The sequence below is a fragment of the Sinocyclocheilus rhinocerous genome, unplaced genomic scaffold (assembly GCF_001515625.1).
Source record: "Sinocyclocheilus rhinocerous isolate Xijiao unplaced genomic scaffold, SAMN03320098_v1.1 scaffold405, whole genome shotgun sequence".
Taxonomy (NCBI): domain Eukaryota; kingdom Metazoa; phylum Chordata; class Actinopteri; order Cypriniformes; family Cyprinidae; genus Sinocyclocheilus; species Sinocyclocheilus rhinocerous.
In genome coordinates, this window is record NW_015630351.1 from 158,363 (window position 1) to 180,157 (window position 21,795).

The 21,795-nt window shown below is 36.3% G+C and overlaps 1 protein-coding gene and 1 pseudogene across 4 annotated transcripts; one reads left to right on the plus strand and one right to left on the minus strand.

The window, feature by feature from the left end:
* Positions 1–5,097: 5,097 nt before the first annotated feature.
* Positions 5,098–15,227, plus strand: LOC107740197 (WD repeat-containing protein 41-like). 4 transcript variants are annotated; one of them, XM_016552543.1, is made up of 13 exons: positions 5,098–5,655; positions 6,416–6,531; positions 8,870–8,918; positions 9,700–9,828; positions 9,908–9,970; positions 10,115–10,226; positions 11,199–11,261; positions 11,497–11,598; positions 11,699–11,883; positions 12,881–13,002; positions 13,087–13,172; positions 13,759–13,900; positions 14,769–15,227. In XM_016552543.1, the coding sequence occupies exons 1-13, from the start codon at positions 5,608–5,610 to the stop codon at positions 14,896–14,898; spliced, it is 1,347 nt and encodes a 448-aa protein (XP_016408029.1). In that variant the 5' UTR covers positions 5,098–5,607; the 3' UTR covers positions 14,899–15,227. The 4 variants fall into 4 exon arrangements, with proteins under 4 accessions (XP_016408029.1, XP_016408030.1, XP_016408028.1 ...); XM_016552542.1 differs by having other exon boundaries at positions 5,099–5,655; positions 13,759–13,895; positions 14,758–15,224; XM_016552544.1 differs by lacking the exon at positions 11,199–11,261 and having other exon boundaries at positions 13,759–13,895; positions 14,758–15,225.
* Positions 15,228–20,637: 5,410 nt separating this feature from the next.
* Positions 20,638–21,795, minus strand: part of LOC107740198 (high affinity cAMP-specific and IBMX-insensitive 3',5'-cyclic phosphodiesterase 8B-like) — a 43,474-nt pseudogene continuing 42,316 nt past the window's right edge.

A 21,795-nucleotide genomic window follows, 5' to 3' on the forward strand; every position in this document is an offset into this window, starting at 1 on the left:
CAACAACAATAAAACAGTAAGATACAATGACAAACTAACTTACAAAAGCTTTATTAGCAAACACTGAGGAATCAAATAATAATAAAAAAAGATTAAAGAGAGCCTCCATAGCCTAACGTGAGGTAAACAGCAAAGATAAGCCTTTCAAAATGAAAACAAAAATAAAAGTAAAACTAGTAAACCGTTTTGTAGTCCGTATGAAAAGGTGCATTTCTATTAAAGGCACGTCCATGTGGAGTTGGCGAGTCAGTGTCGGCATTCGGCAACTTCATCTTTGCACCCGACACTGACTCAGAAAGCACTAGTTTATTAATAAATAATTAAAATGTCTTCTTTCCCCCCGACACGTTCATAATCACTTTGCCGGTGCTTTGAGGCAATTGCTTAATGCGCGAGCTTGAGCGCAGAATAGGCTATAGCCTAATACACCTGCCTATATATTAAAGGTTAATATATTACTATAATAATCTATTTAATATAACGTGCGACTAGTTGACTAGAAAAATCTTTAGTCGGGGGCAGGCCTACTTAGCACAAGGAAGCGCTCCATTTTTTAAATAAAATGCTATAATGACATTACGAAAAGTGGGACAGCTGCAAATCACGTCGTTATTGCATTGCACGAGTTATGCATGCGTAAGGAGTCAAATGTTTTTTTTTTTGTTTCTTTCTTTTTTTTATTATCATCTTAATTATTAAATACAAGAGGCTATAGCATGTATATAATTGATTCCAGGAAGAAATCTGTGGGGGTGCTATGGGGGTGCTTTTGTCTTTCTTGGGGGTGCTGAAGCACCTGCTAGCCCCTCCCTAGCGCCGCCAATGTGCATATGCAACCTGCAAACATGCAAGCGTACTAGGTAATGTATCCCATAATGCAATAAGCTCAACTTGAATTTCCATTTCCAGTGTGATGAATGAAATTAACTTAATATTAACATCAAATTCAACATTTTAAATTCTGATATGATATCTGGGCACCATCCGCTGAATTAATTAATCATACTGAGGTCTTTTTTATGTTTTATGACAAAAAAAGTGTTTTTATTTTTTTTGGGGGGGGGTTCGTAATGTTACTTTTTTAACACAAACACGCACACAAACTGACACATTTCTTTTTTTTGTTGCTGTCATGGCAATGAGAAGCAACAAAAAAACAGTTGTTTTATCACAGCTGAAAAAAAAAGTATATGTTCTTTATAGTATGAATATAGGCAATTTGACTGAAAATCGGACATTCCGTACTACTTCTGCCAAGTTATGTGACTCCGTAAAATGTCCATCGAATGCGCACTCCAGAATTTTGGCCGAAGTAGTAGGTCATCCGGTTACTTATTTTGCCTTCTGTTTTTTTTTTCAAATGCTATCACTGCATCTGAAATCAAATACTTCCCTACTATATGCAAAAAACTATGCCAAAAATGTAGTATGTCTGAATTAATAGTATTCGAAAAACAAAGTACCTGGATAACTTACTACTTCCACTCAAATTTGGAAGTGCACATCCGACAGACACTTTACTATCCCATGGGGCCACGGGAGAGGATTTATGAAAGGCGACACTGGTTGATCACGTGATAGTAACAATATGACGGATGCAGTATGTCTGAATTTCATACCATATTCAGATTATATAGAACATACTTTTTTAATGTTCGCAAAGTAAGTTCAAATTCAGTACCTATTCAGACAGTATGCGATTTTGGACGCACCTATGAATTCGGGGATACTACATCTTACATAGGGACAGTCAGAGTAAAAAATAAATCATATTCTTGATAATATTGCAGGAGCCATGTTTAATTCCTTTTCTAATTCATAAAATTATGACTTTTATTATCAGTAGGGATAAAAACAAATATAGTTAATTCAAATTAATGTTTTTGTGTGTGTATGTGTGGTAGTTTAGCATTTTCTGAAGAAAATTTGTCTCCACCATGATGGCGTGTTGTAGGTGGTTGCCAGGGTGTTGCTATGCGGTTGCTATTGTGTTCATGGTTGCTAGAGAATTGCTGGTTGGTTTCTAGGAAGTTAGGCTCATGCTATTTTCAAAAATGCACGTGCAACAGTGATACAGTGTCTAGATCTGCACCTGCATTTGCTTGGTAGGTGAAAAACATACACACTACACACAAATCCCCTGAAGTGCTGCTGTAGTTTGTGTGTGTATAAAGCAGAATTTAGTGTGTGAGTAATACAGGAGGACAGGGTTGTGTGTTGCTCATAAACGAGTTTGTCTTCTCTACTCCGTCTCTGTATGGGAATGCCTTATTGAACATCACATGCATTCCCCCGACAGTTTATAGCTGAAATCAGCACCTTTTAGAATAACCATCTATTCTGCTCTCGCCGGATGGACAGAAGCAGAGAGAGGAGAGAGAGCAGGACGATCTTCCTTGTGTCCTGTTCTCTCTCTGAACCGAGAACAGATTTAATTGAGTCTGAAAATAGAGGGTATTTCACTGTTTGTGTCTGACATTATACCACTATAATGACCAGATGCTGTGTGTTTTATATATTTGTGAACATAAAATTTAAGTGCTGCATTGAAATCCCCCTTCTTTTTTATTATTTTTCTTTTCTATAAGTTTCTGCAAGTATGTGGCAATTCAAATGCATTCAGACTTTGTTTTGTATATAAAAATCATACTTTTTCAATAATAACATTTAAAAAATGTCATGACTTTGTGAAAATGTTCACCCTTCAAAATCAAACCTACAGTGATGATGTCATTAATATTTGCATATTGAATAAAGGCCTGTTCACACCAAGGCCTTTAAAGGATTAAGGTTAGTTCACTTCTGAATTCAAATTTCCTCATAATTTTCTCACCCCCATGTCATCCAAGATGTTCATGTCTTTCTTTCTTCAGTCGAAAAGAAATTAAGGTTTTTGAGGAAAACATTCCAGGGTTTTTCTCTATATAGTGGACTTCACTGGGTGGAAGGTCCAAATCGCAGCTTCAGTGCAGCTTCAAAGCGTTCTACACAATCCCAGACGAGGAATAAGGGTCTCATCTAGTGAAACGATCGGTCATTTTCTAAAAAAAATTACAATTTATATACTTTTTAACCTCAAACCCTCGTCTTGTCTAATTCTGTGTGAACTCTGTGCATTCCGGTTCATGACAGTTATGCCCAGTTCACGCTGCACGATTTTCAAACTCGTCGGATCGCCGTTGTTTTCACACTGCGTGACTATCTGGGGTAGTTTGTAATATATAATTATTCACGGTATTTAGAAGTGCCCACGATAACAATATCATGCATATTCATTACCGTGATATATCGCATTACCGAATACCGGCACAAGTCTACTTGAGATGCACCTGTAGATCAGTGATGTCCAACCCATGACCACCGTGACTTTCTGTTGATTCTAATTTTCTGTGGTCTGTCACTTTAAATGCTGGCGCTGATTCTGATTGGCTGACAATGCTTTAATCGTTCATCAGCTGGAAAAAAAATCGTCCTGAGAGTGATTACAGCGATATGGTTCCTCTGTGTGTTATCCTTATAATTATGGTGAGGACTTCTATAAGGCCCGTTCACACCAAAACAATAACGATAACTATATTAGTGTCCACATCAAGGCAAGTTAAGGTTGTTTATTAAAGCACGCGCTGTAATTTTGTTGTTGGCTGCTTTAAATGCTTGCTATTGTTAAATTCTGGTGGATTCTGATTGGCTGTCAATGTTTTTATTGTTTATCAGGTGAAAAGAAAAGTTCAGAAGTGATTTAAAGGATATTGTTGCTATGTGTTCTTATGATGATCTCCTTTATTTTTCTTTATGCATACTGAATTATGATTGGTCTTTACGTTTTTACATTTATTTATCAACTTATATAGCGCAGAGTTTTATAATAATAATAATAATAATTATTATTATTATTATAAATAGGCAATACAATTTTAATTTGATTTACTTTTTCTTAAAAATAATAATATTTGCTGGCTGGCAACAGCATTTTCTTCAGGAAATGTGAATGAACTTTTAATTGTCAACATTTCTCTCCATCCTTACTTTAATTTCTCTTGCATTTTGACTGTACTGTTGTTTCTTTGCACCTTGTTCAGATAGTTACATTTCCCTCCGTCTCCTGCTACCCTCCCCTCTCTCTCTGCCCTTGAGTTTTTCTATTACCTTGTGGAAAGCACCTCGCCTGGCATGACAAGCGCAGCGGATTGACACTAAATCAGAAATCAACGCTAGAGCTCAGCATGAAGGTCACACTAGCTCACACACTCGTCTCTATCTGAGAACACACGCGATTCGCTCATCTCTGTGTGTGTGTGTGTGTGTGTGTTGGGGTCACAAGGGCCCAGTGGGATTTTGAGAGGGGCCACATCTCTGTAAGGTGAGGTGATGGTAATCCTCAAATAATTCCTCAGCATTCCATCACTCTCACTCTTTTGAAGACCTGAGGGAGAATGTAGCCAGAGAAAAGGCTTAAAAGTATTGCTTTAATATGTTTACTTGATTATTCAGTAGATGCCATGCCATACGGTTGCCTTTATACCATACTGTTGCCTTTATGCGTGTGAATAATACATTTGGGAGGAGATCACAGACACTAGTGATTGAATAAAATGGACTGAATCCCTGAAGCTGTGGATAACCTCGTTAGTGTCTCAGACATGTACGACCGCAACAGGGTTTTCGAGTTGGTGTATACTGACATCTAGCGGTGGCATGATAACCACAAAAACAATAAAGAAAATAATACTATAAAACAAGAATTTTCTTACAGAAAAAATACACATGGTATCACAGATTGTTTTGTTTTTATATACAACAACAATAACAATATATAAATTAAAATAAAATAAAAATATATAAAATATAAAACATAATAAAAGGCAATGATCTACACGATTTTACAGAGAAAAATACACAAAAATATATAATGAACCACGATACCAACAATACAGTTAAAAATATGATAATATAAAAGAGAATTTGACAGAATTTGCTTACAGAAAAAAAAAAACCGTATATTAAGTTTTGTTTTATATGCTGCTTCTTTTGTTTAAATTTGGGGCTGGTACATCTACAAACCAACCTCCAATAAAAGATCAACTGTAGACCTTTGGTGTTTTTCGCTTCGAAAACACTGCGGGTCACGTGTGTCCCCTGGAAGCTTCCGTAGCTAGTCACATGAGTCCGCAGATTGTTTGTTTGTAGTGAGCAGCTGATTTGGCCGAAAATACTGTCAGAGAGATGATTTTATGAACATTTCCGATCATCGACGGTCATTTGACTCGTTTATATGCTCTAACTGAAGAGTTTTGGATCTAAAGCAGAACCGGCTCGGAACTGATACATTGTATCAGACGCGACGCGTGACGCGTTCTGTCAAACAAGACGTGCTATAATGTTTCGGTTCGTCACAGATGGAAATATATTCCAATAGAGAGTGAGCTGACGCGACTGATTTAGTGTTTTAATAAAGACTCCTCACATCAGGAATATCAACAGAACGCACCGCGCGTCTCTGCCAGCCGGTTTCGCAACATGCAGCTACACTGATTTGTCTTGTGATTTATTTGCACACAAAATCCATTCGTTTGCATGTAAAGTCAGATGCTTTTTTAAAAGACCAACATGCTGCGGTGGATTCTGGGAGGTCGGGAAGCGCAGGGAACTGTGGAGGTGAGTACAAGCCATAGTAAACCACAAACTACAGTGTATGTGGGTAACCCTATGAAACTTCTGTCTGTTTGATGTCCCAAATATAGATTTCTTTAAGATTTGAAAAATCTTATCTATCTATCTATCTATTTCTGAAAATGATTTTCTTTGTTTTTTAATGATTTTAGTTTATTAGTTTTTTACACAGGGCAAAAAAACAGCAGCATTTAAATTTTTGTTGATGTGTTTAGAAAAATGCCTGTAATAACACAAAGCTGTTAAAGCTGTTATCAGCCATGAAACTTCTGTCTGTTTGATGTCCCAAAAATAGATTTCTTTAAGATTTGAAAAATCTTATCTATCTATCTATTTCTGAAAATGATTTTCTTTGTTTTTTAATGATTTTAGTTTATTAGTTTTTTACACAGGGCAAAAAAACAGCAGCATTTAAATTTTTGTTGATGTGTTTAGAAAAATGCCTGTAATAACACAAAGCTGTTAAAGCTGTTATCAGCCATGCAATTTAAAAGTCACTAAAACTCCAGTTTTGTGGCATGACCTATGTCCATGTTATTGCCATTATTTACCAATAAGCAGAAGATAAGAAGCTCGTTTCAGTGTCCAGTTCTCTTAAAGACTGGGTCTTATAGTTGCAGGAGTTCAGTACATGTATCAGAGAGAGACAGGCCGACGCAGTCGAGCAAACAACAGTCATTTCAGCACATTCTGAGCTAGATTGAAGCAATGATTCGTTTGTCTATTATATTCTCTTCGTGGGCAGAAGAGCGCGGCTCTGTTCATTGGGGAGGAACAGCCCAAAAACTGTTTCACGGAGATGCAGGTGCTGAAAGGACACTTTGACATTGTTCGATTTCTGGTGCAGGTTGATGACTTAAGGTAAGCAATCCTCTTCTCCTCTTCTTCTGCCTCTGACCAGTGATTGACAGCTAAGACTGAGCCAGATCCTCTCCAAAAGCAAACTTACAGAGCGTGACAAGAGCTTAATCATCACAGCTTGAGGGAGTTTGTGTGTGTGTGTGTGTTTGCACTTCAACATCAACTTGATAGTGTCCATCAGCTCTGGGCCTGTCCATATTAACTGCGTCTGCATGAAAACATCTGCGCTGGAGGCTTTCAAAAAGCTCATGTATATACAAACACGCAGTGCTGGGCAGTGTAAGGCAGGGGTTATTTTTATTGAGGTGATGGAGAAGAGCGTTTGGAAGTGTGTGTGTGTGTGTGTGTGTGTGCAGCTCCTTATGATCTTAGTGCAGGAGGAGAGTTTGAGGTGAGGTCAGTGTGCAGAACATCACTGATTGCTTTTAGAGTCCAGAATCCTGTTTCTCTTCTCCGCTGGCTGCTCCTGATGATCTCGGTGCAGGAGGAGAGTTTCAGCTGAGGTCAGTGTGCAGAACATCGCTGATTGCTTTTTGAGTCCCGAGTCCTGTTTCTCTTCTCCGATCCCTTCCATACTTCCTGTATCTCATCCCTTTATCATAGTTTCATTCTCCTGTTCTTCCTGCGGACGATTCGTTTCTGAGCTCGAGAGGTCAAAGGTGACGTGGGAATCATGCGATTGTTAAAATCCAGTCAGAGAAGAAGATCTGTCATAGTGCTGGCGATGTTATCTTTATGTTATTTTGTGTGTGTGTGTGTGTTTATTGAGTATTTTGGAGGGGGCAATGCCTCAAAATATATGCAAAATATAATATGCTTGATTTAATTTAATAATTTAGAAATTTCATATTTTGAGATTTCATATATTTTGAAACAGTATTATATTGTTAATTAAATAGTTAATTAATACTATATTAATAACATTAACAAAATAAAAAATGTTAGTTATAATTACCCTCTGCCGTTTTACTGTATTACATTTACTGCGTGACCCAAACACTCTATAAATGCAAAACCAGCAGCATTTGTCTGTGTGTGTGTTTCAGACTGGAGACTCTTTGATTGAGTTGCGCGGTCATACGCAGCAAATCACTGCAATGATATCATACACCTTCATCAGAGGAGGAAACGCACACACGGCGCTCATTACCGCTTCATCAGACCGCACGCTCAGTGTATCCTTTACACAAACTTCTGCTGAAGTGTGTGTGTGTGTGTGTTTAGTGTTGATGCTTTGCCTTAATTCTACCGCAGTTATGGGATCCAGATTCAGGAAACCGAGTGCAGAACATATCTGATCTCCAGTCCCCAGTGAAGGTACAGTATGTGGTACAGCTTCATGTCTTCCTGTTTCAGTGCACAGATGGTTGGGATTGTGTGTGGAAACAGGTCTGTTCCTCTTTCAGTGTGTGTAGGTGGATTTTGTGTGTTTGTACGCTGATGGAGGTGTCTGTTTTTCAGTGTTTGCTGGTGTTGGTTCGTTTGGATGTGTGGCTCTCGGGTGGAAATGAACTGTGTGTTTGGAACAGAGACTTTGAGCTGCAGTGTAAAACGGTTCATCACAGCGATGCAGGTACACAATCCAAAACACACAGATAAATAAATGTATGTCCAAGAGCAAATACAGACTACAAAACACAAGATAAAGTCACATTGCTAAGGGGAAGTCGTGGCCTAATGGTTAGAGAGTCGGACTCGTAACCCAAAGGTTGCGGGTTCGAGTCTCGTACCGGCAGGGATTGTCGGTGGGGGGAGTGAATGTACAGCGCTCTCTCCCACCTTCAATACCATGACTGAGGTGCCCTTGAGCAAGGCACCGAACCCCCATCTGCATGAAAACATCTGCGCTGGAGGCTTTCAAAAAGCTCATGTATATACAAACACGCAGTGCTGGGCAGTGTAAGGCAGGGGTTATTTTTATTGAGGTGATGGAGAAGAGCGTTTGGAAGTGTGTGTGTGTGTGTGTGTGTGTTACGGCTGGCTGCTCCTGATGATCTCGGTGCAGGAGGAGAGTTTCAGCTGAGGTCAGTGTGCAGAACATCGCTGATTGCTTTTTGAGTCCCGAGTCCTGTTTCTCTTCTCCGATCCCTTCCATACTTCCTGTATCTCATCCCTTTATCATAGTTTCATTCTCCTGTTCTTCCTGCGGACGATTCGTTTCTGAGCTCGAGAGGTCAAAGGTGACGTGGGAATCATGTGATTGTTAAAATCCAGTCAGAGAAGAAGATCTGTCATAGTGCTGGCGATGTTATATTTTGGGCTTTATGCTTTCTTTTATTTAAGCATAGGTGAAGCGTCATGCCAGGTTTTACCCAACATCTGTGTGTTTTGTTGGCAGGTTTGCGTCTGCAGGTGACGACGGCCTGGTGCTCATTTGGAATGTTGAGGTGAGCAGAACAGAACTTTATGAATATGCTAATCACATGTTATTGATATGGTAAATTCATGAAATAGGCCAGAGGTCAGCCTAATTGATACTTTTTGGCAAAAGTAATTTTAACATTTTTATTAATAAAATTAAATAAAATCAGGAACTTTTTTTTGCATTGAGACACCACAGCCCTCAAAATCCTCCTGTAGTTGTAATTAATTAATTTTAAATAAATAAACAAATAAAGAACATTTTCTCATAAAATATGAGCGATCTCTCTCTCTCTCTAAAATGTACTCATATTATAAATATATTAAAAACATATTTTCTTATAAAATGAACTCAAGTGTTTATATAAGACATTTTATTTATTTATACTATACTATAGCATTTTATTTTCACAATATATTATAAATATAGAAAAATAAATATATAAAACTTTATGATGTATTTATGAAATGAGCTCAAAATTGTTTCAGATTTGTTTTTAATAAGTATTTTAGCTAATTTTTAAAATATAAAATTTGAAATATATATATACACACATACTATTTAAGTATGCTGTATATATATTATATTGTATATATTATACTGTATGTATATATATTATATAACATTGTATATATATATATATTTTGTTAATTAAATAGTTAATTAATACTATATTAATAACATTAACAAAATAAAAAATGTTAGTTATAATTACCCTCTGCCGTTTTACTGTATTACATTTACTGCGTGACCCCAACACTCTATAAATGCAAAACCAGCAGCATTTGTCTGTGTGTGTGTTTCAGACTGGAGACTCTTTGATTGAGTTGCGCGGTCATACGCAGCAAATCACTGCAATGATATCATACACCTTCATCAGAGGAGGAAACGCACACACGGCGCTCATTACCGCTTCATCAGACCGCACGCTCAGTGTATCCTTTACACAAACTTCTGCTGAAGTGTGTGTGTGTGTGTGTTTAGTGTTGATGCTTTGCCTTAATTCTACCGCAGTTATGGGATCCAGATTCAGGAAACCGAGTGCAGAACATATCTGATCTCCAGTCCCCAGTGAAGGTACAGTATGTGGTACAGCTTCATGTCTTCCTGTTTCAGTGCACAGATGGTTGGGATTGTGTGTGGAAACAGGTCTGTTCCTCTTTCAGTGTGTGTAGGTGGATTTTGTGTGTTTGTACGCTGATGGAGGTGTCTGTTTTTCAGTGTTTGCTGGTGTTGGTTCGTTTGGATGTGTGGCTCTCGGGTGGAAATGAACTGTGTGTTTGGAACAGAGACTTTGAGCTGCAGTGTAAAACGGTTCATCACAGCGATGCAGGTACACAATCCAAAACACACAGATAAATAAATGTATGTCCAAGAGCAAATACAGACTACAAAACACAAGATAAAGTCACATTGCTAAGGGGAAGTCGTGGCCTAATGGTTAGAGAGTCGGACTCGTAACCCAAAGGTTGCGGGTTCGAGTCTCGTACCGGCAGGGATTGTCGGTGGGGGGAGTGAATGTACAGCGCTCTCTCCCACCTTCAATACCATGACTGAGGTGCCCTTGAGCAAGGCACCGAACCCCCAACTGCTCCCCGGGCGCCGCAGCATAAATGGCTGCCCACTGCTCCGGGTGTGTGTTCACGGTGTGTGTGTGTGTTCACTGCTGTGTGTGTGCACTTTGGATGGGTTAAATGCAGAGCACTAATTCCTAGTATGGGTCACCATACTTGGCCACATGTCACGTCACTTCACTTTTTAATAGTTGTATAAACTTAAACTGGCAGAGTGTAATTTATGCAACATCAAACTACTTTCAGAAAATCTTCTATGCTCACCAAGGCTGCATTTATTTGATGAAAAATACAGTAAAAACAGTAATATTGTGAAATATTTTTACAATTTAAAATAACTATTTTCTATTTGAATATATTTTAAAATGTAATTTATTCCTGTGATGCAAAGGTGAATTTTCAGCATCATTAATCATCATTCTAATATGCTGATTTGCTGCTCAAGAAACATTTCTGATTATTATGCTAAAAACAGTTGTGCTGCATAATATTTTTGTGGAAACTGTGGTACATTTTTTTAAGATTATGTGATGAATGGAAAGCATTTATTTGAAACAGAAATCTTTTGTAGCATTATACATGTCTTCACTGTCACTTTTTATCAATTTAATGCGTCCTTAATAAATAAACGTATACATTTATTTGAAAAAAAAAAAATCTTACTGACCCCAAACTTTTGAACAGTAGTGTATTTAAATATATTTTCATAAATCTTCTGCTTTATTCTGAAGGCATCTCAGCCATGGTGGAGTTACCAAAGAACTTCATTGCAGCTGCCATGGATAAAGAAATTGGTAACTGAAAAATAATTTTTCCATAAAATGTTGTATGCCTAAAAAATTAATGGTATTTTCAACAAATATGAAAAGATTTACACTCACTGGTCTAGCAAAAGCTGTTGTGGTCTTCATAAATCTTCATTTCAAAGCTCTGTTCAGTAAAAATGACTCATGTTGCAGCTTAAGCTATTTTATTGATGAGTTTGCTTGTAGGTCAATTAATGATTTGAAATGATTTCTGATGTTCCAGTGATATTTAAGTTGAACCTGTCTGGATCAGACATTGTGGTTATGGCCATGCGTCATCTAGCTGACCATCAGGACACCATCCATTCTCTCATCCACATCAACGGTGAGATATTTGATGGCAATCAGTCCTCACGCACACATTGAGATCATTTTGGATTGTGTTGAGTATTGTTGTGTTTATTGTTGGTTATTGTTTATCTCAGATGGCTTGTTTGCGAGCGGCTCTCATATCGGTGAGCTCATCATCTGGGATTCAGTGGATTGGACGATCCAGGCATATGAGCACATTCTGTGGGAGGAGCCAGCGAGAGACGGCCAATCAGAGTTCAAACTGAATCACCAGAAACAGATCGAGAGGTCCATTCAGCACATGAGCTCAGATGGGGAGGTAAGAAACTGACCCTTCATTATAAATGATGAATTATATATAAATTATACACCAATGGTCAGATGTTTGGAATAATTAAGATTTTTTTATGTATTTGAAAAAAAAAGTCTCTTATGCTCACCCAGGCCGCATTTATTGGATCAAAAATACAGTAAAAACAGTAATATTGCAAAATATTATCACAATTTGAAATAACTGCTTTCTATTTGAATATATTTTAAAATGTAATTTATTCCTGTGATCAAAGCTGAATTTTCAGCATCATTACTCCAGTCTTCAGTGTCACATGATCCTTCAGAAATCATTCTAATATGTTGATTTGCTGCTCAAGAAACATATATATACATTATTTATTTAACAAGGATGCATTAATTGATCAAAAGTGACTGTAAGCCATTTATAATATTACAAAACATGTTTATTTCAAATAAATGCTGTTCTTTTGAATATTATTTTCATTAAATAATCCTCAAAAAATGTTTATCAATGTTTACACAAAATATGAAGCAGCACAACTGTTTTCAACATTGATAATAATAAGAAATTTTTCTTGAGCAGCAAATCAGCATATGTGAACCTGGACCACGAAACCAGTCATAAGGGTAAATTTTTTTAAAATTGAGATTTATACACCATCTGAAAGCTGAATAAATAACTTTTGTGCTCCAGGGTCACATATTAGAATGATTTCTGAAGGATCGTGTGACACTGAAGACTGGAGTAATGATGCTGAAAATTCAGCTTTACATCACAGAAATAAATTACGTTTTAAAATATATTCAAATAGAAAAGTTATTTTAAATGTTATTAATATTTCACAATATTACTGTTTTTACTGGATTTTTATTCAAATAAATTGAGCCTTGGTGAGCAAAAGAGACTTTTTTCAAAAACTTGAAAAATGTTTAATTATTCCAAAATTTTGACCTCTAGTGTATATCATATATGATAATTAAATCATGCATATTTTCCTTACATAGTTAAATCTCTCTCTCAGTATATAGTGGCGGCTGTAGGCAGTGGTCTGTATGTTTATAATGTGCTGATGAAGAGTGTGGTGGCATACAGGAGGATCGCCCATGATTCAAATGTCTTACACACCGTGCTTCAGCAGGACGGGTATGAAGCACTTCAGAAGAATTCCTCCAAAACATCTCTGTGAAGCATCTGAATAAAGCGAAGTGTTCTCTGTCTGTCTTGTAGGCGCTTGATGTCGTGCTCTGAGGACGGGAGTGTGAGGATGTGGGAGTTACAGGACCTCCCCCTGCCCGCTGAACCCGCCTCCTCAGGTGAGCAGGACACACACAAACACCTCACTTCAGCCTCTGTTCTTTCCATCCATCCGTTTCATCTTTGAAATACCTTCTCACCCCTTTCCTTTCCATCACAACACACATCCTTCCTTCCCTCATTCCTGTCTTCTCTGATCCAGATGTTCCCATATCATCATTTATTTTGCCATCCTGTGCAGAGGATGTGTGTGTGTGTGTGTTTCAGTCCAGCTGCTGTAAAATAATTTCCTGACAGACATCCAGAACAACCACTAATATTTGAATGGACGAAAAACAACATAGGATTGATCTGATGTTCTTTAAAGGCACAATATGTAATTTTTCGCCGTTAGAGGGCGCGTATTCAAAACAAGCAAAGAAACAAAGTCGTAGTTTGATGACGCCGTGACTGAGTGTGGAATCATGGGAGTTGTCGTCTTCATCCCCATAGCCGATGCAATCTGACTTGAAATCGCATCATATGACCCCTTTAAGTTATTGATGACTTTCTTTTGCAGTGTATCTAAATCATTATTTTCTTTTAAATGAGCATGAGTTTAATGCATGATGTTTGGGTGATTAGTATGTCTGCTTTCTCCTGCAGGGTTTTTTGGGATGTTCGGCACTTTTGGCAGGTCCAGTAAGCAGACAGGTCCTCCTGCCAAGAAAATCCCAGAAGTCCCTGGTCTGCGCTCGCTGGAACTGATCGGCGATCTGATTGGTCACTCTGGAGCTGTGCAGGTACGGTATGTGGGTCATGTGACATAAACCCAAGGATGCAGACGTTTGAGATTTTTCAACTTGGTGGTATTGAGTGTTTGTCTCGACTGAGTTTCATGAACTAGTTTTAGATGAAAGCTTTCGATTTTGTGTGTAGAAACAGTGTGTTATTAGGAGACATTGATCCTGGATGAAGCAGAGTATCGTTCTGACCTGCAGTTTAATTAAAGTTTCTGACAGAGTGAAGGATGTGATCTACATACAAGTCAACTCACGCATTGATCATCTGACATGTGCTCTGTTTCAGCAGCACACCCATCACATTAGCATTACGTTAGCATTATAAGCAAGTCATATTGCATGTTTTCAATCAGCTTCAGGGAGTTTTATTCTGGCTTTAAAAACAGTAAAAAAGAGTTCTGTCATCATTTACTTGAAGTCTTAAACCTTGAAGTTTTAAATAAAACACATTTTTTTGGGGTGAATGATGAACAAATTTTCATTTTAGGTGAACTGTTATTTTAAGGCATGTACAGTGTCTAAACTAATTACACATTCCAATCTTGGAAAAAAAATATTTATTTTTGTTTTTAAAATAAAAAAAAATAAAGATGATGTTACATAAAATATAATTTTATTTTATAATAAAAAATTATAATAATTTTTCATCATGTTTTAGATTTTGCTTTGATTTTAAGTTAGTAGTTTGTCATGTCAATCATTAATTTTAATTCGTTTCTATTATAATTCATGTTTGGAAACTGATGCTGCTGTGAATTGATGAATTGTTCATTATTTTCTTTTACACATTAGTTTATTGCAACATTTTCTGTCAACACAACGATGTAAACAAAGAAGTCCTACTATGTGGCTTGTGTTGCAGATGTTTCTGAGTTTCAAGGAGAAGGGTCTGGTCACCTGCTCCACCGATCACCTGCTCATCATCTGGAAGGATGGAGAGTTCCAGTCTCAGCTCCGCAGTCTCGCCGTCTTCCAGAAACTCGAGGAAAACCAGGAACTGTGATCTGATCTTCAAAGCCTTTTTTCCCCATCATCATCTCTGAAGCTCAAAATGTTTGAAATATGAACACATTTCTTTGCCTTACTAACCATCTGCTAAGCTTTGTCACATCAGTGTTTTAACGTCACGTTGTTTTGGTATGATAAAATGCTTATGACGTTGTGATTTTAATTAGAAGGTTTTATAAAATCAGTATCTTATAGTAAACATCTGTAACAATGTATATATTGTGATTGATGTGTTTTTATGTTATTTTAAAACTGAATTTTGAAAAGTGCAATGATAACGCTTTACAGTAAAGTCTCATTTGTTATAAATACAGTTGTTAGTTCACAGTATGTTGTTATTATCTCGAACTAAAACTAAACTTTTAAAGTAACAAAAATGCTTTTTTTACATGTTAGCTGAAATATTTTTTAAATGTATTTTATTTCAGATAGTGGTTTAAACATTTCTCAGGTTCATTTAGTTTAACGAGGTACTAAAATAACTAAAATTGGGGAAAATGAAATAAAAATGAATATTATATATAATAATGATAGAATAAAGATAAAATAGTTTGATATATATAGACATTGATAAATATATAGTGTAACAACTAATAAAACATTTACTAATGTTAACAAATGAAACCAAGATAGTGAAGTGTTATCAATGTGTTTCTTGAATGTATGCTTGCTAATCTTTTAACTGACAAAACTGATTAAAAAAACTAATTAAAGCGTGGTGTGTCCATGTAAATTTAAAGGGGTCATATGATGCGATTTCAATTTTTCCTTTCTCTTTGGAGTGTTACAAGCTCTTGGTGCATACAAAAACATTTTATTGCAATTTTTCTCACAAACACAATGGTTTCAGAGTTGGAGTGGCGTCTCCAAACAACAGCAGATGCAGAGACAGAATCAAACAGAAGTAAACCAAGCAAACAGACGTTTTTATGCAACATTGAATCTTTTTTTGTACAACTGACAATACAATAAAATAATATCCTTTGATAAAACAAACCTGTTAAATGGCATGTGATCATTTTTACTTTCAGTGAAGTATTTGTTCAATACAAAATAGTGTATATACATTTGCGCAAGGGATGATGCTAGTGTTCATTCCCTGTACTTCAAAAATACAGTAATTGGCACAAAAGCTGCACCCATCGATTCAGTTCACGTTCGCTAATGAAGCAGGCTGCGTCTGAAGACCCGCCCCCGATGATGACGTCATTGTGAGGTCATCATGGTACGCTAATAGGGAGCCCTTTGATCACGACGGTGACGCATGACACTTTGAAAAGATTCACAACAACGTTCAAATTCGACTATGGACTGATCAGTCATTAATAATTACACAAAGGATTTTTAAAATACTTTAGGTAGATGAAAAATTGTTTTATAACACAATGTACTGAAAGTGATAATGGATGGAGCATGAGCACTTCCCATGAGCCTGAGCATTTCTGCCACCTTTACACTGAAGATAGGAAGTCAATTTAAATCTGAAATTTAATATACTAAAAATATAAACCTAATGGGTGAAACTATAAGATACACTAACCATCTCCAATTAAATGTTCTGGCTCTCAACAGCATTTATGGCAACATATTGACTTCAAATCAAAAATAACTGACTTGTCCATCTTTATTATTATTATTATCATAAAAAAGCAAAAAATATGAGACAAGAAATCAACTGCAAGCATAACATTAGTAATGTTCAAATCCACTTGAAAAAAATGTGCCTAGAAAAATAGTTCCAGCTGAAAAATCATGACTTACATTTTTACATTTACAGATATAATAATACTATAAATTATATTATTTTTTTTTTTTTATTATAAATTATTATAAATATGAGTGTTACATTTCTGATTTTAAGCCCTTTGGAACTTTTCAGTACACTATTTGCTTTAAAAAAAATTTAAATATATTTAATATTTGCTTTAAAAAAAAAAAAAAAGACAAAATATATATTTTAATCTACTAAAGCATCATATGAATGCAGACACTTCTAGTTATGTAATTTTTAGTCATGATTTTTGTCTTGATGAAAATATTCTTTCAATTCAGTCAGTATTTTGATGTCATTTATTCATTTTAGTCCGTTTCTAGTGTAATTTCTTTAATGAAAACTTTTTAGTTGACAATAAATGTCAAACCAAATATTCAAATATTAATATTAAATAAATATAATATAAACAAATAAATATAAGCTTTACATCTCTGATTTTAAGTCATCTGGAACATTTAAATAAACTACTGTAACTGCTATATTTGCTTTTTTAAATAAAATATTTTTAATATTTGCTTTTTAAAACAATTTTTTACAAATTAAATAAAAGAGGGACGAGTCAAAATAATTTTCCATGGTAATCAACATCATGCTCCAAATACTGTTGATAAAATTCGTATTGAAGCTGGACTGATCTTTTAAGCACATCATCACTAAACATTCAACAAAACCGCCAGTAACCAAATTAACCAACTACCACCAGAACAACTAATAATCATCATCTTGTTAATATTACAATGGATCTTTGGAATGAGACAATCACATGGTCACATCGTTCAATCACTCTGGACTTTAAATCCGGTTTATGATGAATCTCATCATCAGTGTTGGCAAGTGAATGAGGAGTGTTTTATAATAGAGATTAAAGGGATAGTTCACCTTCAGTTGCTGGTCCCCATTGACTTGCACAGTGTTTTTTTTTCCCTCCATACTATGGAAGTCAGTGGGGACCAGCAACTGAAGGTGAACTATCCCTTTAAGGCATGAACCTGAATATTCTCTCTAAACTCTACATATTAATAATAACATCTGTAAAAGAGTCCATATAAATTCATAGTCAAACCATCTGAGCTTAAAAAGGGATTTTCCCCGATTACATTTTGTACTTTAAATTACCTATAAACCCTGTGTGTGAGAATGCAATATAATGTTTGGTTATGAAGTAGGATAATGCGGGAGCTTTTTAAACACAGAAAGACAGGAAGAGAGAGGATGAGCAGGGTGGAGGACAGGAAAAGAGGGAAGAGATACATCATCTTCTGCCCTGCACTTCTATGATTAGTTCTAGAATGTTCTATGGCTTTATCTCAGTCGGCTCCAAACCCAAGATCAGACCAAATCAAGACTCGTCTGAGAGGAGTCAAATCCTCCACTGGCGTTTGATCATTGTGCGTTACAGGTTACTGTGTCTTTGCTCAATCGATACAGATGCGTGATGCACCGGAATGTAGAATGGAAATTAATTTCATTTTGCACTACAGGATGTCAAACCTACAGCGAACCACAAATATTCAAACCCTGAATATTACTCGATAAAATTACATTAAATGAGTACATGTCCTGTCCGTAAAGGGGAACATTTGTGTTTTCTACCAGTCAAACATTTGGACACCGCTACTTATTCTTTATTATGATTATATATATATATATATATATATATTTTAGAATAATAGTAAAGTCATTAAAACTTTTTCATGGAATTCCTGCCCAGAAAATATATTCATAATAAAATAAATCAAATTGAATTAAAAATGTTCAATTTAAGATTTTTCTATTTAAGATTTAAGAAGTCTCTTATGCTCACCAAGGCTGCATTTTTTAGATAAAACTATAATAAAGACAGTAATATTTTGAAATATTATTCCAATTTAAAAGAACAGTTTTCTATTTGAATATGTTTTAAAATGTAATTTATTCCTTTGATGGCAAAGCTAATTTTTTCAGCAGCCATTACTCCAGTCTTCAGTCCTCATCCTGATGAGGTACAGTAGGCACAATTTAAATTTGAAAACTATTTCAATAATTTAAGCATAGACCTTTAGATCAGCAGGTATTTAATATCTTGAACATAAATTCAGTCTAGTGCATCCAAGCGTTTGACTGCTAGTGTCCATTAGGGGCTTTGCTTGTTGTACTTTTCTTGATTACTGATCACAAGAACTTTAGGTAACATGATTATACTGCTATAAAAAAATAAAACCTAAAACACAAACAAACACAAGCTCTTTGATACTTGTTATTTCATAGTTATGTAAAAACTATGTAACAGCATCAATGGAGTTCAATAATGTGTGCGGATCTCAGGATTTACCATTAGAGGGCGACAAGAGCCTCCACCATAATCTGTACTATGGAGCTCTAAATAAATGGGCAAAAATGGGTCAAAAAAGAGGCAGTATAATTTCTATTAAGCATGCATATATAGTATATCAAAGGAAATCTTATTGCATTTATAAAATAAATCAGTTGTATGTTCTTATACATAATTGTAACCACAGTCGCAATACATTACAATGTTTATTTAATTTCAGTTGTATCTTTAAAATGCATAATGCCTTAATCATAACCCAATTTCATGTGTTAAATCATAATGTATACCAATGGTTAAACTGAAATATTTTAAATCATACAAAAAAAGTTTTGTTTAATTAGAAAAAATCTCTGATATCATCTGCTACAAACATTGTCTGATTTAGATGAATATGATGATTTTTAAATCTTAATATAAACCGATACCCACTGATTTTAACTTTATAATGCATCAAGAATGCTTTATATAATACATTACATATACAGGCTTCAAAACTGCCACCGAAACTACTGCTCTACCCTTGTGACCACATTAAAGAAAAAAGAAAAAAAGGGAGGGAAACGGATAGAATCAGGAAGGATGAGAGAACAGGAAAGAGGAAAAATCAAAACCCTGCGAGCTGCTGAATGTGCACCGCATGCCTTTAACCGCACAATGCCGTCTGGAACGCTTCACTCACTATGATGCACTGCCAACCCCAGAACAACAAAAACGACTGCTGCCATCTTACAAGGGCATTGTGGAATCATCTGCTTTTGTGATGCGTGCCAGAATGCTTTAAGTCATTATGATCACATCACATTTAGAACACTCGGTGCAGAACCTGCTAGAACTGTCGTGGTGTCATGCTGGTGTTCTAGAACACTCACTGTGAAGATGAACTTCTCAAGAGCTCCTTTACGACAATGCATAAAGAGTAAAAGGCCGAACGTCAACTGAATATAAACATTTAATAAATTCCTACTAAGCTTGTCTGCGAGCCAATGCAATTCGGCTATGTGTCCAAATGTAACCCGGTAAAAATTAGGTGCGCAAATAACAAATGGCACCAACAGCTACGTTTAATAAAAACATTTTTTTCGTGTGACAGATTTCAAGAAATCGAAACTAGTTATTTTTCCAGTCGAAATGGCTTCAGCCAAACATCTGTTTAAAACTCATCGTGGTTGATTATAAACGCACCTTTGGCGTTGGTTTTTGGCCTACAAAAGGTGAGTGTTTGAAGCTCATCTGCAATATCTGTCTATGGTAAAAGATTACAACAGCGATATACAGCCGAGCACATTTGTAAATAAATAATACTTAAAAATGGTGTAACACTTAAAATATGTGAAATCCCACCTATCAGCATGAGCAAATGTCAACGTGTCGGTGGTCTCGTTATGAGGCTGTGCTGGATTTTATGTTTACACACAGTATAACTCTGAAGATTAGGGAATGTTGCATCCGTACAGACCGTTACGTGAAGTAGGAATGTTAACTGTCATGTGTAAAATGAAAAAATTATGCTAATACATTCATCACTAAGCACATCGTAACATAAACACACTTGCTCTTTTGCCCACACACACACACACACGCATCATCAAGATTCACGTTATTACAGTATGTGTCTGGATATACAGTGTTTCTGAGAAATATATTCTTTGTTATTATTGGCTATTTATATCAAAATGATTAATTATTACAGACCAGTCCTTGGAGTCTGAGAAAGGCTTGAGTCGTTCTGATACAGAAAGTGCCGGAAAAATGACGGCCCACAGTGGGCTGATCCGTCGCAGTTTTTACAATCTCGCACACTGAATAGCGCTCAGTGCTGGTCAAAACCAATTCATCGTCCGATTACAAATGCGTCTTCAAAGGTTCTTCCGTTTTGGCAACTTGACATTTGCTTCTGTCAACAATATTGTCAAAATATTCCATTCGTGTTGAATTTTAACAAATCAATAAGGGGTAAAATGTGTCGTGCCTCAGGGCTCATTACTGGGTCCTTTTTGGTTTCCAAAGTAGCTCAGTCCCACTGACACTCAATTTTTCTTCTGCTTCAGAGTCCAAATAAAGCCCTTTTGGCATTTGGATCTGTGATTCCACATGTCTGTTAAAGTTATGTGTGCATGTGTATAGACAGACCCCTCTGAGCATTCACGTTTCAGTCCCATATTTTAACGAAAATAGTAGATACAGTCCTCTACTGGACTAAGATCAGTCTTTATCTTCTTGTGTCAGACATTACAAAAAAATTACTGTCTAGAAATCATTAAAAACAGCTGGGAGAACACAAAGGGAATTTTAAAAAAAGAGAAGAGAAGAAAGTGAAAAGATGCTGGAAGAGGACTGTATGCTGATAAAGTGCATTCGTTTAGTCATTTGTTTGTGTTTTACCCTTGTTACCGGGGTGATTGTCAATAGAGGTGGAGTGTCGTCAGGGAAACAGGACTGCTGATCTGTGTTCTATGGACGGAATCTTGGAGGGCCGGCAGAGATGCTACATTCACAGTGTAAGCTCTGACCTTTGACCTTGAGGGTAAGGGAGTCATGAGGGACACGGAGGTGGCGGAGGCCGCAGACTTTTACATCTCATCTCATCCAAGTTCTTCCAGTATTTGTAGTTCTCTGCCAAATGCTCCATCAGACCTGGCAAACTAGCAAAGGCTGAGAGACAGATAGAGAGAGAGAGAGAGAAAAATTAGCACACATATGCACACACTCTCAGATTTCTGGTACATCCTCTTGATGTTTTCAGTGCCCCGCCCGCTGAATCTGTCAAACACACACACACACACACACACACACACACACACACACAC

Coding starts and splice junctions, on each gene's coding strand:
- LOC107740197 (XM_016552542.1), top strand. CDS start 5,608: ATGCTGCGGTGGATTCTGGGAGGTCGGGAAGCGCAGGGAACTGTGGAG. Junction 8,919..9,699: donor TGCTCATTTGGAATGTTGAG/GTGAGCAGAACA, acceptor TGTGTGTTTCAG/ACTGGAGACTCTTTGATTGA. Junction 11,599..11,698: donor TTCTCTCATCCACATCAACG/GTGAGATATTTG, acceptor TGTTTATCTCAG/ATGGCTTGTTTGCGAGCGGC.